At 38.8% G+C, this 17500-nt stretch overlaps 1 protein-coding gene across 1 annotated transcript in view; it reads left to right on the top strand.

The window, feature by feature from the left end:
- Positions 1-17500, top strand: part of LOC115431514 (calsyntenin-2) — a 304871-nt gene that overhangs the window by 218471 nt on the left and 68900 nt on the right. Inside the window, exons 6-8 of the mRNA XM_030151920.1 lie at positions 799-984; positions 2820-3077; positions 5813-5934. Of these exons, the coding sequence (XP_030007780.1) occupies positions 799-984; positions 2820-3077; positions 5813-5934 (566 nt within the window). The remainder of the gene's footprint in view (positions 1-798; positions 985-2819; positions 3078-5812; positions 5935-17500) is intronic.

Below are 17500 nucleotides of genomic sequence, written 5' to 3'. Positions count from 1 at the left end.
TCTACCTCAACATACAGATGGATGGAACTTAAGCTGATTGTGTTAACAGTATTTATGGAACGTTAGAAAAGGGCTCCAGTTTTAGGTGGTGTAGTTTTCTCTTAAAGAAAAAGTTTCATGCACTGATGATGCAAAAATTCAGCAGAATGACACAAGAACTGGACTGACAGGCTGACTGAGCAAATGTTGGAATATTCTGACATTTATAGGTATGCCCAGTACACTGTTTGAACTAAGGTAATGAGGCAGATTGGCACACAGCAAACAAAACTCATTTAACCACTAAATTGGATTCATAATTTTGGAGTATGTTCTCATTTTATCTCTGCACAGAGAAAGACAAATTCATACCACAAAGCCTGGAAAAAAAAAACAATGAAGTGAAAAGCAAACCATCACCACAGCACAAAATAATAGCCTGTCAGGACAGAAAACACAATTCACAGCTGACAGGACAGACAGTGACAGCGTAATGACTGCTGCCGCTAATGCAGGTACTGCACTGCACTCCAACAACAATGCAGCAATTTCATTAGCCAGCCACATTCTGCCAGGAGGATATTGAGTTGTGATGCCAGAAACATCAATGTCAGTAAAATATTGGAAATGGAGTCTTGTTTTGATGGGAACCTAAATGCGCAAAATGAGGTGAAAAGCACACAATAACAAAAAACAAGTAGGCCTCTGAAAATCAGATATGATTTCAGGTAATAATCTGCAATCAGTTGGTGTTTCCACTCCTGGGATCAGACTCTGCAGGTGTCTTAACGTTGTCACTGCTTCTCTCTGTTCCCCCAGGTTGGAATAAACGAGTGGACTATGAACCGGGAACAGGTAGTAAGCAGCTCTTTCCCAAGATGCACCTGGAGACCTGTGGCGGTCCGCTGTCATCAGTGAGGACCACGGTGGAGCTGCAGACCAGCCACATCGGGAAGGGCTGTGACCGTGAGACCTACTCTGAGAAATCTCTTCAGAAACTCTGCGGTTGGTTCTGCTGTCTGACTTTGTCAAAAAAAGCCATTTGTGCAATGTTCTGAACACCATAATCGTGTTTCTGTGACCTGAATGACAAGGAGCTTAGATTAAGTGGGTCTTTCTTGCATGTAGTAGCACATCACATGACAGTGGGACCTGTGGCTATGGCGAATGTGTAGAATATACAGCATATCACTGATCAAAGACGACTTCTGACTGAAATGCAAACCGAAAGTTAATTTTGTGAATCAGAAGTAAGCTGTTGGTAAAAGCTTCAGAAGAATCCGGGCTCCGACTACCAGGGTGAAAGAATGCCCTAGGCACCTGTCTGTGCCCTTTTTACGCCAACATCTGAAAGCTCCCAGTCCATGTTGACTTCTTATGTCTGCTTGTGTCCCTGGTAAACCCCTGTGCTAAATGAGGGCACCAGAATGGCAACTTAAAGCTGTGGCACTAATGATATGACAGAGAGAGGGCATTAGCCGCCCCAGATGCAGCCACACTTCCGTCTCAGTGACTGATGAGTAGTCGAGCCGCCGTGTCGGTGCCCAGAGCGGCGACAAAGTAACCGAGTCTACCCGCACCCCACCCCCCACCCACGCTGCACCACCAGCAGGGGGGCTGGAGTCATCATCTTTGACTAACGGTCTTCACAAGCCCCAGTCCAGCTCATCTGAATGCATAACGTCCCCTCCCTGCCTCCCCTGGCTCCCGGTCCATGCATGGTTTACCACTAAAGACTCCTTTTCAGGCACCTCATAATCGTTATCTGATAGCGAATAGAATAAATTGTAATTGCTTTTTTAAAGCACAATCAATTTGAGATAATGTACAAAGACATCGGGCAAAGAGAAAGCTGCAGCTGGGTGCTGGAGAAGTCGATGCGTATTTATTTACTGAGGGAATCTAATTAGTGGAGCCAGAACGTCGACACTGGCGTGAGTACGTGGTGGGAAAAACACAGCTTTACAGACAAGAAAAAAACATCAATTAATGTGCTAATGCTGTGGTATTGGTAGGAAGGGACAGATGCAAGTTGCAATTGTATGGCAGGACAAGAGAGACATGGTGAAATCTGACATTGCCCATTTTTTCTCTGAACAGCATGGTTCCTGTATTTCTTTGATTTATTACCATCCGTAAGCTGTTACAGACTATTTATAAATGCGGTTTAAAGTATGAAATGCATTTTTCACTGTCAAACTGACTGGCAAAGATAGATCAGTAAGGGCATGTCAAATACATTGGGGAGCAAGGTGAGAGACGTGGCAAAAATAATGTTAGTCAAGGTGACAGCCTGGAAAAACACCCAAAACAAAACATCTTCAACATCAAGCTTCTGTGTCAAAGCAATGATGGAATATTTTATATATATATATGTATGTATAAAAACAGAAAAGGCAATAGGAGTAGTCAGTTCAGTGAAGAAATAAATGGTTTGTTTGTGAGATTGTATAGGGATCACACAAATGAAATTCACTTAACATGCTGTTCTTTTCAACAAGGCATCTCTGTGTGTGTTCTCTCCTTGTGTTACCATAGTACTCGGTCAATATGTCCTCTCTGTTTCCTTAGAGGTGTGTTTTATTGGTGAGCTATACACTAAATTTGTGAGCGGTGACTCACATCTCGTTCTTTTTGAAAGTCAGTTTCATTTGCCATGAATCAATACCCACATCCTCTATCCATCTCGGCCCATTGATTACATATTAAGCCTTGCCATCTGCCATACTCATAAGTAATCATAGCCAAGGTTAGGCCAATATACACTGCATATCTGCCGTGATTGTTATTGACACATGTTCTACCGTACCTCTTATTTGTGCCCACGGTGATGACCCCAGGGGCCTCCTCAGGCAGCACTGACCTTCTGCCTGCCCCCAGCGCTGCCACAAACTGGACAGCTTCCCTGGTGACTGACAGTGGGAGAGACAGTGACTTGATCTTCAGGTTCGATGGGCGTCAGGCTGCTAAAATCCCAGACTGGGTGGTACCGCAGAATCTGACAGACCAGTTCACTATAGCAACATGGATGAAACACGGGCCAAGTCCTGGGCTCAGAGCTGAGAAGGAAACCCTGCTCTGTAACTCTGATAAGACCGGTGAGTATTACCCACTGGGAAGGATGCATTGATTTAATGTAATGCCCATTGGATTATGTATTTTAAAAGCAATGAATGAATGTATTGTGTGTGTATTATATCATCAAGTCATTAGTGTTACACAAATGAACAGATGAGGATGTACTAATAATGCCAGCAATTTAACTGAGATAAGCTTTGCAGACATATGGTGAACACAAGAGAACAAAATCTGCAAAAAAAAAAAAAAAAAAAAAAAACTCGGCTAATTTGTTAATTTGGCGACAGGAAGCGCTTATGTGAGTGTCTTTGTAAGTGTCTTCAGATAATCTTTTTTCTGTTGTTCATGCAGTAAACCTGCTTCAGCTGGCTGCCAAACCACAGAGCAGGTGTTTCATACAGGTGGATGTGACACTTCTAACTAAAAATAAAAATATGCTCTGTATCTATGTCCGTTGCTTACACATTTCGGCTGACAGGAGATTGAATGTGGACATAGTGTGTAATAATGTAAAACTGCTGAAACATTATACTTGTTGTAATGGAAAACCCCATGATTTAAAGTAACTAAGCTCATCACCAGCATCTGTCAAACAGAAAACAGGCCAGTTCAGCACTGATATTTATACCTATCCTCTCCTTCAGTGTTTACAAGCAGGTGAAAGTCACACCCTATATTCACTCACTGTAGAATGAGCTTTGCAATGACTGCATTTTTGTTTGTGTCAGCTATTTTTGTAGACATTTAATGACTGTCTAAAGGTTGGAAAGAAGGGAAACATAGGCACAAGGGGGAGTTTCTGCAGATAAATATACCACTACACATATCTAGAGGGTCATAAAGGGCCATCTTCTGAACTGCTTTGTTCTCTAGAGGGTCGCAGAGGTGCTGGAGCCTATCCCAGCTTCCTGTGGGCGAAGGCGGGGTATACCCTGGACATGTCGCCAGTTCATTCCAGGGCTGACATATATAGACGAACAACCAATCACTCTCAGATTCACACCTATGGACAATTTAGCTTACCCAGTTAGCCTATTAGTGCATGTCTTTGGAGGGTGGGAGGAAGCTGGAGTACCAGGAGAAAACCCACGCAAACTCCACACAGAAAGCTCCCTGGTGTTGGAATTGAACAGGACCTTCTTGCTGTGAGGCGACAGTGCTACCCATTGCATAAATGATTATATAGAATATTTTTAGGAATATCCTTCATACTGTACCTTTAAGTCAAGTCTTGAAATGAAGTGACCCCTGGACAAAATAGTTAATTTAGGTGACTTGCGAGATGCCTAGAAGTCCATTCCTATTGGGACCATCTTGGCTACTGCTTTTCATGACTAAAATTGGGTTTGCCATTTGCAGTACAACAACTTAGAATCCAGAGCAGGACCTGAAATGATGACTCGGACAATGTATGATCCATATAAATCAGTGGTTCCCAACTTTTTTTGGCTCATGACTCCATTTTAACATCACAAATTTCTGGCGACCCCAGATATTTAAAACAGAGACATTTTCTTTGCTAAAATTAATTTGTTTTTGATCATGTAATAATTTGGTATACTATGTTGCAAATAACCATTCATTTTAGACAACATTTAGTCTACATAATGTATATTATTATGGATGGAGGCAGAAAAGCCAGGTGTAGATTACTGCACAAAGTGAGAATTTTATTTTCCTTGGTCAGGATATGTACAGTCAGTCCAGCTTGGATTTACAAGGCTGACAATTAATACTGAACAAACAATAACTCAAACTATGAATTATGAAAGAGCTGCAGCATCTGAAACTGACCACAATGAACATTTGAAAGATAAACAGTACCGCAGTGTTTCAGTTTCAGCTTCAGAGTTTGTCATGTCTTTTATGTATTGGGATTGTCTCTCTCAACTCACCATATATTTTTATTAGTAAGTTGTTGTTTTTTTTGTCAATAACTAGAAATTTAAGGTGACCTCATTTGAATTCCAGGTGACCCCAAGGTTGAAAAACAGTGATGTAATTGTTGTTAAAATATTAAATCCCATACAATACACCATTCATCATAAATAATCCAGATGGATCTGTGTCCAGGTCTCTAATTTGGGTCCTTGGTGACAAGAATCAGGGTCATCATTTTACTGAAAATCTGGCATTCACATGTAAGAGGGAGCACTTTATGGAACCTTTAGTAAAAGTCATTATTTACAACTACAGCCGACTGCATGAGAATGCACTGATTAAAGCTTATGCTACAGCAAGAAACCACTAAGTGGAGCACAGAAGGTGTCTGAGATTTACATAAGCTCATTTATCTTTAAATATGTGTAAATATACTTAAATGCACAGATAAATATTCCCCTAGCTTGTATAATCAGCACTGGTCGAATTAAAGTTATTATCACAGTCTACACAACTCGTACCTTTTTAATAGCATAACTGTGTTTAGTTACTTTGACCTTTTGTCAATGCTTTATGCTCACAAAAGCTGGTCATGATCCTTTGGGGTCCATTTGGAGAAAATGTCACTTTAACACAAGACAAGCTATAGATTTCTTTAATAATGCAGCTTAACAAATATAGTAACAACATTGCTGCTTTGCCAACAGGCATGATTTTACTGTGGAACTTCTCGAATGAAAAGCTGTCAGAACTGTCCTCCTTCAGTGTAGCATCTCAGGCTGTATGTTTTCATAAAACCAGATGCCAGACTGGATTTACCTGACAGTGAACTGGTCCCTGGTGTTAGCCCCCTATTTCTCCCTTTCTCTTACAGAGATGAACCGTCATCACTACTCACTGTATGTCCATAATTGCCGCTTGGTGTTTTTACTGAGGAGAGACTTCACCCTTGTGGACACGTTCAGACCAGCAGAGTTCCACTGGAAACTGGAGCAGGTACGTCACTGATTTCAGGACACATTCCATGGACAGGTGAACTTGTGAAATGTAACAGGAGTGACCTCAGTATAAAAGCTCAGCTCACCTTTTGTGGATTTAGAAAGTAGGTTGTGTGCCGGTGTCTCATAAAGCTGCCTGGATTAAACCTATATTAAAACTCAGGGGGATTTGTTTTCTAACTTAATCCCTGCAGGTCTGTGTTTGTGCACCAGTAATAGACGACTCCCTGTAAAATTTGGGGCTCAGTTTGCAGATCATGGCGTAAGGTTATTTTACAGCAGCTGTCCACAGGACCTCTCCACTTGGTTTCACATCAGGCTCAAAAACACCTTTACAGACAGCCTCAGTCGTGGTTAACTCACATTGCTCCAGTTTATATGTAAATGTATCAACTTCTCAACACATATTTGCCATGGATATGAAGCAGCTCGGCATTTCATTACAGCTAGAGCATTTTTTTCTTTCCATGCTCTGCCATTCCATTGCATGACATGTTTTTCCGAGGAATCAAATATATCCGGAGATAAAACACCTACTTACGTGACACAGGATCAGAATTGGAAATGATTGCAAACACATTTCCAAGAGGGTTTTTTTGGCAGAGAAATGTTGGCTAAAGTAGGGCAAGGCTAGGAATGTTGTAGAAAAACACTAAAAAATTCAACACTAGGATTCAATGAATCATGATTTAAAATACGCAGTTTTCACTAATTTTAAAGTTTCTTATTCAATTTTTAACTAAAGCTCCATTTAGGCGTGGCAGTGATTTTCATTTTGGGTAAAAAAGTGGAGTTTGTCCTCATCGTATGTCACACGTCAGAAAACTTCAAAATGATGAATGCTTGAACAAAACAGGCAAACAGCAAGTTCTCAGGCAGAAAAATGTGTGTGTGCATATGTGTGTGTCCATAGCAGCTGTCTGTTGATCAAGGATGCTGTCTTAAAGTCAGACAGGTCACCTCGACTCTCAAGACCCTATGCTCACCCAGCGAGGACATCTAATTTGGGGGAAAGTCTCACAGCTGAGCCATGACATCGAGAAGCAGCACACAGGACTAATTTGATCAGACAGATCACTGGTCTTGATTGGGGGACAGCATGAAAGAGGTCGTACATCAGCGTCCTGACTGCACATTGTGTGTGAGGCATTGTCGGGAGGAATTTAGACTGATGCTCTTGTAGAGTCACTATTTTCTTGTCTGACATAGTTTGACATATCCTCCGGGTTTCTATTCTCTTTTCATCTTTTAAAACCGTACTTTTTTAGATCCAACACTTAGTAAAGACATACTACATCGTGCAAAATCCCTGGGTTTTCCATTACAAAGGTGAGCATCATTACTTAAAGAGCCTTTCCTTCACTTATTTACTGATTTAAGTGGCAGTGGAAGAACCAACCCCCTGTTCCACTTTTAATGTTTTAAAGCAGTCTGGCTCACATCTTGCCAAGATAATCTTTAATGAACCAGAGTGTGGGATTTATTGACATTTAGTGGTGAGGTTGCAGATGAAGATGAAGCAGCAAAGAGAAACACCATCTTTAGAGTCTATGGTGGAATCCATGGAAGAGGACTGTTCCTTCTGTAGATGGTAACGTGGATGATTCCATCTACAAACACTAATTTTGAATGAACACACACAAAAAGCACTGATTAGCTAGAAGAACAATATCTTATAATTACAATAGGAGAACACACACTCAAAAAAAAGATTCTTGGCTCTAATAAACATGAAGTAATATTTTAAAGTAAAATGTAACTGAAATATATGAAATTTAAAGTTTATTTATCTGAAAAAGTCAACCATAATGTGAATATGCTTAGTATAAAGTGAATCTAAACAAATAAAGTAAACTTTATTTACTAGATCACATAAAAAGGCTGAGCGTCACAGTCAAACACAGTTTATGTAAAAGTTTGCATTAACTAAACCAAATCTGACTGAAGGTATTTAATTTATTCATATTAACTCAATGTGATAGAAAAAAATATTGTATTAAATGCAACTCTTTACATTAAACTTATGTACTAAAATTACATGGAAAATTTACATGTAATTAAAATACATAAAGTCAACATTTTTGGCTTAATTATTTTTTTGAGTGCAGACTTACATACCAAGATGTGAGGGTCACAAGAACAAGGTTTTTAAATTATATCTGTGTACATATTTCTGTCCATATTAGGTTATTAGCACCACTGTGTAAAATAACTTACAATGGACAGATGTCATGAATGCCTTTTGTTGTCAGGTTAAGCTATTTACAATACATTCCACATGCTTTCCCCTTACAGTATCCACCATATCTGCCACAGCTCTATTACAGTCAGTTTACATCAACAGTTTCACTTGTATTGAATGACACCAGGTGTTGTATGATGATGAAACTGCATAATATTAAATACCTCCTTGACAATAGAAAGCCGAAGTCCTGCTCGTTCCACTTATTTGGGGAAAAAAAATTGCATTGCATTCAATAGTGAGACACAAGTCACTTTTTCATTTTGCCTGAATCTGCCTGAAAGTTGCTTTTTGTTGTAAAACTGTTGAAGTATATAGACTATGAAAACACACCCAAAAGTCCCAGAGGTGATGTCATTAGAACTTTCAATCTTTACAATCTGTTAACAGTTGCTGAAGATGGCTCTACAGCTTCAACATGACCAGAACTACAATGATTTCATTATGATTACAATGGCTCAGAATTACATGTTAATGGGTGCTTCTATGAAACTGGCTACATTTTGGTATCTGGTACATCTTTTTAGAACCAATAATAAAAGAGAAATTTAGACATATTTCCCCCCAGGATGTACCTAATGATGACTTCAGATAAATGCAAAAAAAAATATACTCTTGCTCTGAGCCATCCCAAAATTAATGAGTTTTTAATAAAATATTGGGGCCAAAACTAGGACCAAAATTGGGACATGAAAAGCTACTAAGGTTTCAGTGCATTTGATCTGGACCAAATGGCGCTAAAGACACTGTTAAATTTGAGGATCCTAGTTGTTTTTCTAATCCAGACATGCAGGTTTTTCATGAATCAGCAGCCTCATTCCAGGTTTTGTAATTAACCCATTGTGTCCACTTGTGTTACATGCAGAACCTGCCCAGTTAAACACATATAAATTGCAAATGATTTTGCAACAGCAGCTGTTTTTTGTGAAACACTGTCTTGCATAATTAGTTCAATTCCCAAAATGTACCTGTGACAGACTAAAAAGATATTAAAAAAATAGTAGCGCATAATTTTTGTGTCCTTTTGACTGTGTTACATGCAGATTTTTGTATTGAAAGTAATGTAAAATAATATAAAAATGCATTTTATCTGAAAAAATTGTTTCTCTTTTATCTTAGTAAGTATGTATTTTTTAAGTATTTATTTTTTAAAGTGACCCAAAGTGCTTCCAAACTTGCTTCATAACATTAGTCTAGATCTGGTTTGAATTTTTAGCCCCCATGTCCTGTTTTTAGGGACCAGTTTCATAGAAGCACCCATATACACTAATGAAAACTTCTGTGTCATCTGTTGTTGTTGATGTACAAAACTGCATAAGAATCCTATTCCAGTATTAGGTTTGTTGGTTTAGTGCAGCTATAATGACCACACATATGCATTTCACTGCATTTAGATCCAATCTGGATATACAGTATGTGACGTATGTACAGCAGTAAAAACAACATTTTCTAGGAAAAACAGCTTCTATAAACCAAAGTGGTCGTGTTTAGTGTGACCTTCCTTTGCACTGAACATGTCTTTAATCCTTTTGTTCAGATGATATGAGATGTATTGCATGAATTTTCTGATGTTTTATACCAGGTTTAATTCAACACGTTAGATGTTTGTGCTGCTTCTTGTCATTGGTTCAGAGGTCACAATAAATAGTGACTTAAACCTTTTGAACCCATGTAGTTCCATTTTTTTAAGACTGTCTACATATTTCCTGTATTTTCTTGTTGTATCTGAAGAAAAGAAAATGAGAAATAAATATGTATGCTCATTTCAGCCCTGCAAAAACAACAAAGTTAAAGGCAGCTTTAACTATGTCAGAAATAAGACATTACTTCTATATATTACACACCACATGTAGATGGTTCCCTCCACCGCTTCATTTCATGCATTTATTTTTAGAAAGTAATTTTTTAGATTAGTTTGCAGTTGACTTTTCCTGTGGTTTCAGACTTTTAATTCTGCAGTCTTGTCTAAATTGATCTCGATTTTTTCCTTTCTTACCTCTTGGTGATAAAAGTTTTTACCCACTATGCTGCCACCACATACATCTTTGTAACAAGCTGCACAATAGTTGTTAAACTGTAAAGTTTTCTGGGCACTTGTGAATCTCCTCTTTTTTTTTTTTTTTTTTTTTTACCCCTTTTTCATCTCCCTCCCTCTTGTTAATAGTTGTCTCTGAAACCCTGGGGCATAAAAGGAAACTTTCATTAAGTCGCTATCTCCCCTCGCCTCTCGCCACTTTCTCCTCCTCTGCTAATGTCTTTTAAACCAAATGAACTTCTGAATATCTCCAACCCAAAAAGCCATTCCATGGAAGAATCTCCTCCTCTTCCTTCATTGATTTATCACAGAAGTCCAATTAATTTCTCATACAATCCAATCAGGCATTGTGAGCAGCGACATAAAGACTAGAATATGGGAAGATGATGATTGTAGATATTAGTTTTACCTGCTGAAAAAAACTTGTGCACTATCTGTTAATAGCAGGCACAGAGTCTTTATGCACAGGCTTATTGTACTGGACATGATTTATTTTTTACATTTTTAAGCCTTACTATCTGCGCTGTGTATTGTTGAAAATGATGGCCTTAGTTTTTTATTGACTTCATTGAGGGGCTTTGTATTGAGCTTGTATTGAACGTGTCTTTTGTGCACAGTTTCATGTTCTTTAAATACAGTCTCCTATTGAAGTGTCTCAAAGAAGAGACTTGCCAATCTTGAATGTTTTCTGAATGAACCAAGAATGTAAGAAAAACATTATCTGAATGTGTAAAAAAAAAAAAAGTCTTTTGCATATCGAACTGTCCAGAAAATTCAGTCTTTTCTTCTGCTCTGTTTTAAACACAAGTTAGGTTTTTTTAAATTCTTTTGACAAACAGAAATAAAACGTATCATTTGAACGAAGCCAGTAATTGTTGCTGTTTGACAAAAGAACATACTTCAGTTTGGAAAATATTTCCTTGGTATTTTTAACACATTGAAACCCATGTTTTCAAATTAAGTTGAATGAATTTGCTGCTGGATGCATTTACAGGAGCTTCGGCTTGAATCTTAACAAGTAACAGAATCTTAAAAGTAACAGAAAGGAGCAAAAAAACTAAAAAGGTACAGTTTGAGCTTGCAGCACATTAGCTTTTAGTGGTGCTTTGCAGCATCCATTTTTTCAAGAAGTTTCACAATTTGACAAATGGAAGCACATATAGCACAGGTAGAAAAAGCCTGCATCACATCCTCATCTGACACAGCAGAGGGACTCTGGCAAATAGAGAAAATCAATGAAAGGTCACCTCAAGTGCTCCACCTACAAGAAGAATGAGTAAAAAACAACCTGGATAAATGAGATATAGATGGTATGTACATGCAGAGCCAACTTTTAATGTACAAGTGTCATGATTACATCACAAACCCCATGGAAAACAATTAAGTTTCTCCAAATGCTAACAGACAGAAATACTCAAAGGGACTTTGTCACATTTAATTATTAGACAGGAGTGTGAAAAACTCAAATGCAATGATGACAGTCATATAGTGCTGCACATATGGTTGTCTCTTACGTTGTGATTGTCAAGACAGAACAGTTACAGCTAATGACACATGGATGGAGTAGAAACCTGAACCAAAATAAGAGAAATATTTAAATTTAATACTTTATACCTCTAGTTCTGCCTCAATGGGGGAATTAGGCTTTCCAGAAAATCAATCAATATTGAATATTTCTTTATCAGGATTTCTTTTTGTTAGAACCAGTGACTGATTCACTGATGTCTTTGCCTGGAATCATTAACATGTCTCAACTACGCTCCTGACTTTTTCATCCCCGCTCCACGTCTCAATATAAAAAAGCTAGAATCACATGGATGAGCAGCATGTCGATAAAACCACTATCGTACATATTAGACCAGTGGTTCTTAACCTTGTTGGCGGTACTGAACCCCACCAGTTTCATATGCGCATTCACTGAACCCTTCTTTATTAAAAAATACAATATGATTTTTTTCAAATTCAAGACAAAGGCATATGTTTTACTGGTGCACAAAATGAACCGTGCATTAACCTTTTCACAAAGACATGACCTTTTTTAATACTACCACACTGAAATGGTTTTAATTTTTAACCTTATGTATTCCAATAATGAACTTATTGTATTTATGCTATTTATCACTTTTAACATTTTAACACACACCCATCACCTAATTTCCATCAGTCTACAATAATAATGAATATTTACTGCTAATCAGTGTGGCTTCTGCTGTTGTGTATATGTATGTGTAGGCCGTCAGGTCAACCCAGTTTTCGTTTCATCTCGCTCCGAACTTTCCGAACCACGCAATTTTGACATAAAAAAAGATAATTGCATGTAGTGTATCAAAAAAAAGTTCTCGTTATACTCCTTCAGTATTTTTGTGATCGTTGTTTTATTACGGCACTAGCTCAGCTTTAGCGTAATACGATTTCTCCATCCGCGACGGTGCATCGATCGTCACATGATTGTAACTGACCAGTGCGGTGACCGAAAAATGTAAACAAACGCTACACATGGCTGCCTCCGTGGTTAACAGGAAGTAGCAAAAGTCATAACAACGATGTGGAAAATACTCAAATAATTCATCGTCAGACGGGTGGAAGAGATTATAAACACTTCCGGATGTGTTGTAGTGCTATAAGCAACAACAATACACCGTGTATATTGGATGTCAATCAGAGAAAGTCTCCGAAGCCGTTTGTTTACATACATGGACCTTGCCCGACACACACCCAACTAATGAGTCGAGTGTGTGTCTTGACCTCTGCCGAACCCCTGAGACTGACTCACCGAACCCCTAGGGTTCGATCGAACCCAGGTTAAGAACCACTGTATTAGACATATTCTGTGCTTACATGCCCTGTCCACACTGACACAAATATTTAAGAAGTGGATATTTATGCCCATATGACATTGCAAAAATGATAACAAACTGGTACAAAAGCTGGGACAAGGCATTGTTTCTATTGGACTTAAAAGTACAGACACTGTGGATAATATTGTATTTGTCACGAAGTTTAGCAGCAACAAGTTAAGTTATGAACATAGGCCACCTAAAGTGTTGGTTCACGTTGTGGAAGTGAGTTTTTTTTTAATGCATTCACACAATCCCTGCTTAATTGGACTAGTTCATTTGCTTGTAAAGTCCAGTTCGTTTGGGGAGGTATGAATATGCAAAGGAACTCTGATGTGAATCAAAGATGGGAACTGGTCCAGGTACAAACGTAGGTCTCAATCCGCTTTAAGTGAACTAAATACAGAGTACCAAACCGATGTGTCACTTGGACCTTTTTCGAAATTTTATTGCAAAGTGCATTGTGGGAATGAGAATTCCACCAGCCGCAGTATGGCCGCAGCAGCAACAAACACGGAAATGGCCTCATTACTTCTTGCTGCTGCGGCTGCGTGGAATTCCGAAAAGGCCCGAGTGATGGTTTGGTTTTCGGTTTGGTATGTAAACAAACAGACAGCTTGTGATGGAGCACACTTTGAAGTTGTTCACCATGAAGGAAGGAATTCAGGTGCATTAGCATGGAAAGACTTATGGATTAGTGATAAGGAGGCTATCACTCTGGTTTTACAAATTTGAAGAAAAATTTGTAATGAAAGTCATATGCAGCTTTAATTAAAATTTAAATCTTGATTATAATTACCATGGCTTTGATTTGTTTTTTTTTGTTTTTTTTTTCATCAAGGTATTTTGGTGCCCCCCACCCCCCACCCCAGGCATCTAATGCCCTACACATGTTGTGTATTTTACATAATTGCAGCTCCGGCCTTGACTGCAGGTCATACACTGATTTCTACACCTGGATTTGATGTCTGAGCTCCAGGTTCATTATTTAAAGTAATAACAGACATGCACAGGATGTGTTGGGATGCTGTCATTTTCTGATCTCTCCATTAACCCAGTCCACATGGATACACACAAAAATTTGGGAAATGTTTTTAAAAAATATGCTTTTGTAACCTTAACTACTGTTTCCATGCAGATGAAATGCCTAAACACAGAGAAAAATATCTGTTTTGCAAAATATTCACATTAGTGTAGACAGGACATCAGTCTCACAAGGCAACTGCAACAATTTAAGAACTCCCCATCCAAAAACAAAATTTTCCAAATGCCATTTTTTTTTAAAAATTTCATTAGTTTTAATATTTGGTTAACTTTTAAAGATCTTAGCACAAAATTAGGTAAGCAAATCATAGCGTATGTCTCCCATTGAACCACTGTTGTCTTAACTATCACTGCATGCTCTTTCATGAGTGGGTGTAAAAGATAACAACAGAATTTCAAAGTGTGCTTCACATCCTTTTTGCTCCTCAACACTGCCTGAATGCATTCTCACTCATGGCAATAAAAGATGCAAAACAGCACTTTTTTGCCAACTTTTTGGTATGTTGTTCAGCCACAGTTCCCTCCTAACTGCTCCGTGCTTATTGTCAAAACAAACATCTCCTGAGCACAATTTGAACACTGAACATCTGGCATTTCCAAATTGCCTGTTGTTGACTGCTGTCATCAGAAACTCCTTGTTAGTAAACTACAGGATGTTGAGGGACCACACTACCTGATGAGTTTATGAAATTAAGGTGTTTATATCATAAAGTGGGAAAAAAACAGCGGTTTTGTGAGCAACTGTGATGGTCCACACAACATCTGTTTCACTCGGAGCGGGGGGAGGTTATACAAGACAATATATTGTGTACACACTCAAAACCCACACTGTCGGTGTCTCTCAGGTCCAAAAAACCTGCGATGAGGAGCACAAAGCATCACCACAGGCTAGAATAATAGCACACACAGCTGTCTCCAATTTTTCACCAAATTAATGTGCAAATGAGGGCAGTGAAATTATGATCCACAAACTAAACACGCAGATGAGCGGAATAGGAAGCACATATTTTCAGATTTTTTTTTTGCCATTTAGCAGGTGATTCATAACTGAAACAGCAGAAAAGGCTAATTATCACCAAAGATTACCATCTCTTCATCTTTTTTGCACTATTATGATAAATTAAAGTCAGAATTCTGTTCTATTTGAAATATGTGTCCGGCGTTAACAGATGAGAGAGCAAGAGGTGTCTCTCTCTGTCCCTTATCTGTGTTGCTATTTTACCTTCACTCTGAATTTCCTTCCTCATGGGAGGGGTTGTATTGAATGATAGATGACTCTGACTAAAGAGCCCTCTAAATTTAGAACTACACTGCACCGGCTGACTCCAAAGAGCACGATGCACACACATAGACATACACAAGATTTTGGTGATTCGTCCTGAATGTTTGTTTGAAGTACATGCCATATCAAGACCTGTTTCAACCCTCGTCTGTCTACCTGAGGCTCACTGTCCTTCCACATAAACACACACACTTTACCATTTCTCTGAAGCATTGAGCTTTTGAAAATGTTTTTTTTTCTGTGTGTTTAGAGCTGCCATCTAGCTCCAGGGGAGGGCTAGAATCTCACTGTTTACTATGCTCAGGGCTACGATCTCACAGCTTTACTTACAAAAGCTGTGACTGCTGTCCAGCTTCATCTCAGGAGAGATGAAGGGACATGCACCGGTCTTTATACGCAATCATCCATGCCACTCCACCTGTAAAATCGCACCAAGCGGAGCATACTCTGTGTCAAAATCCCTCAGAATACAGTTGTCATTGTGGTCCATTTGCTGCAGCTGCTCACACAGATCACATTCATATCATCAACAACGGGGAGGAATCGTCCCTGGATTTTTTCTTTTTTTTATATATATATTGATTGGTAGTCATGCAAATGGCCTTGTTTGTATTCAGGTGGAGGATCGTATTGACGGCAGAAATCAATAACCACTGAAAGATGGTAGGGTAGAAAGCGAGGACAAAGGTAGCAGTGAAACTGAAGAGGGATAGAAAAGGTAAATCAACTAAAAAAAAAAACACCTCAGGGCATAGGATCGAAAGTCAGAAATTGTTGAACAGAAGAAAGATGGAGTCAACAAAGGAAAGAAGTGACAGACAGAGATCCCCAGTGGGAGCACCTTGTACCAGTATATTATATACTGGAAAGAAAGAAGCAGACAGTAAACAATAGAACAACAGTCTTATTTCTTAACTGCTGATATCACTCAGATGCAATCGTCGGCTAGATTGGGTAAGCGAGACACACATCGACGCACAGGATGATGGACAGGCCTGAGATCGATACAGTCACGCAGGGTGTAAGGAGACAAAATAACTTGCAAAATAATTTAATAAGTGTAATAGAAGCAGGCAGTTGGCCGTTGCAAACCTTGCAGTATGATATCACTCATGCATCACAGACAACATTATCTTCTCTTTTCATATTCTGCTGAGGCGTCGTTCACCCTCTGCTATCACAGTCTGCTTCACAAATGAAATCAGCCTTTATTAAAAACACAGTTTCCAAAAGCCTGTTCTGTGCAGTTTTCCATCATTTTTATTTCTTTCACATCCATGGATAATATTACCAGCCCTTTATGAGAGTGGGAAGTGCTGTAGGTCTCAGATAGGTGGAAATTGCGCTTGATTTAAATGACAGAGGTGGAGGAGCAATAGCTTTTATTACTTCATTGACTGTGACTGTGGAAGTTTGTGTGTGTGTGATAAAGGGTATTAGCACTGTAGCAACGTGCTGGAGTTATATGTGTGTATGCAATAAGATTGCACCATGTATTTGTGGTTATTTCTTTCTTTGCTTTTCAGCAGAGGTGTACTTATATCCATGTCAGCCCTTAGAGCATTTTCATACCTGTAGTTTGTTTGCTGTGGTCCCAGTCGGTTGACAAGTTTGTAAACTTGGAGCGTTTTCCCCTCAGTTAGGTTTCTTTGCACATACAGAAAAATCCAAGCAAAACAAACTGCATCAGTACACACCGCATGAGACTGTATACGGTGCTTTTGGGGTTTTTTTGGGATCTCAGACATATTCTGTCTGAGATCGGGGAAAGAAGGTGAATGTAGGGAGGAGGCCCTTTTTCAAGACGAACATGTATTTCTGTAAAATCCATAGTGATGAGGATTGGATGATTGTTTTGGACTAAAGTGGAATCACATTGAAGCGATAAACTGCTCTTGACTATATTTGGAATCAGACCAAGACCTCTTCTTTTAAGGCGTCTTGTGTTGGTTGTTTTATCTACAGTGAAGATCATGGCAGGACTGAGGAAGCATTTTACATTCATTCTCAGACAGAACTTGAGTCATCTGTGACTCTGAAACTCTCATTTCCATGGCCATTTTTGATAAGTTTATGTGAAGTTTTAAAAATCCACACAATGTGCAACACTAATATTTTCCCTTT

This window comes from Sphaeramia orbicularis, chromosome 13 (genome assembly GCF_902148855.1).
Source record: "Sphaeramia orbicularis chromosome 13, fSphaOr1.1, whole genome shotgun sequence".
NCBI classification, from domain to species: domain Eukaryota; kingdom Metazoa; phylum Chordata; class Actinopteri; order Kurtiformes; family Apogonidae; genus Sphaeramia; species Sphaeramia orbicularis.
Note: the sequence above shows the minus strand (reverse complement) of the source record. Positions and strands in the feature narration are given on the sequence as shown.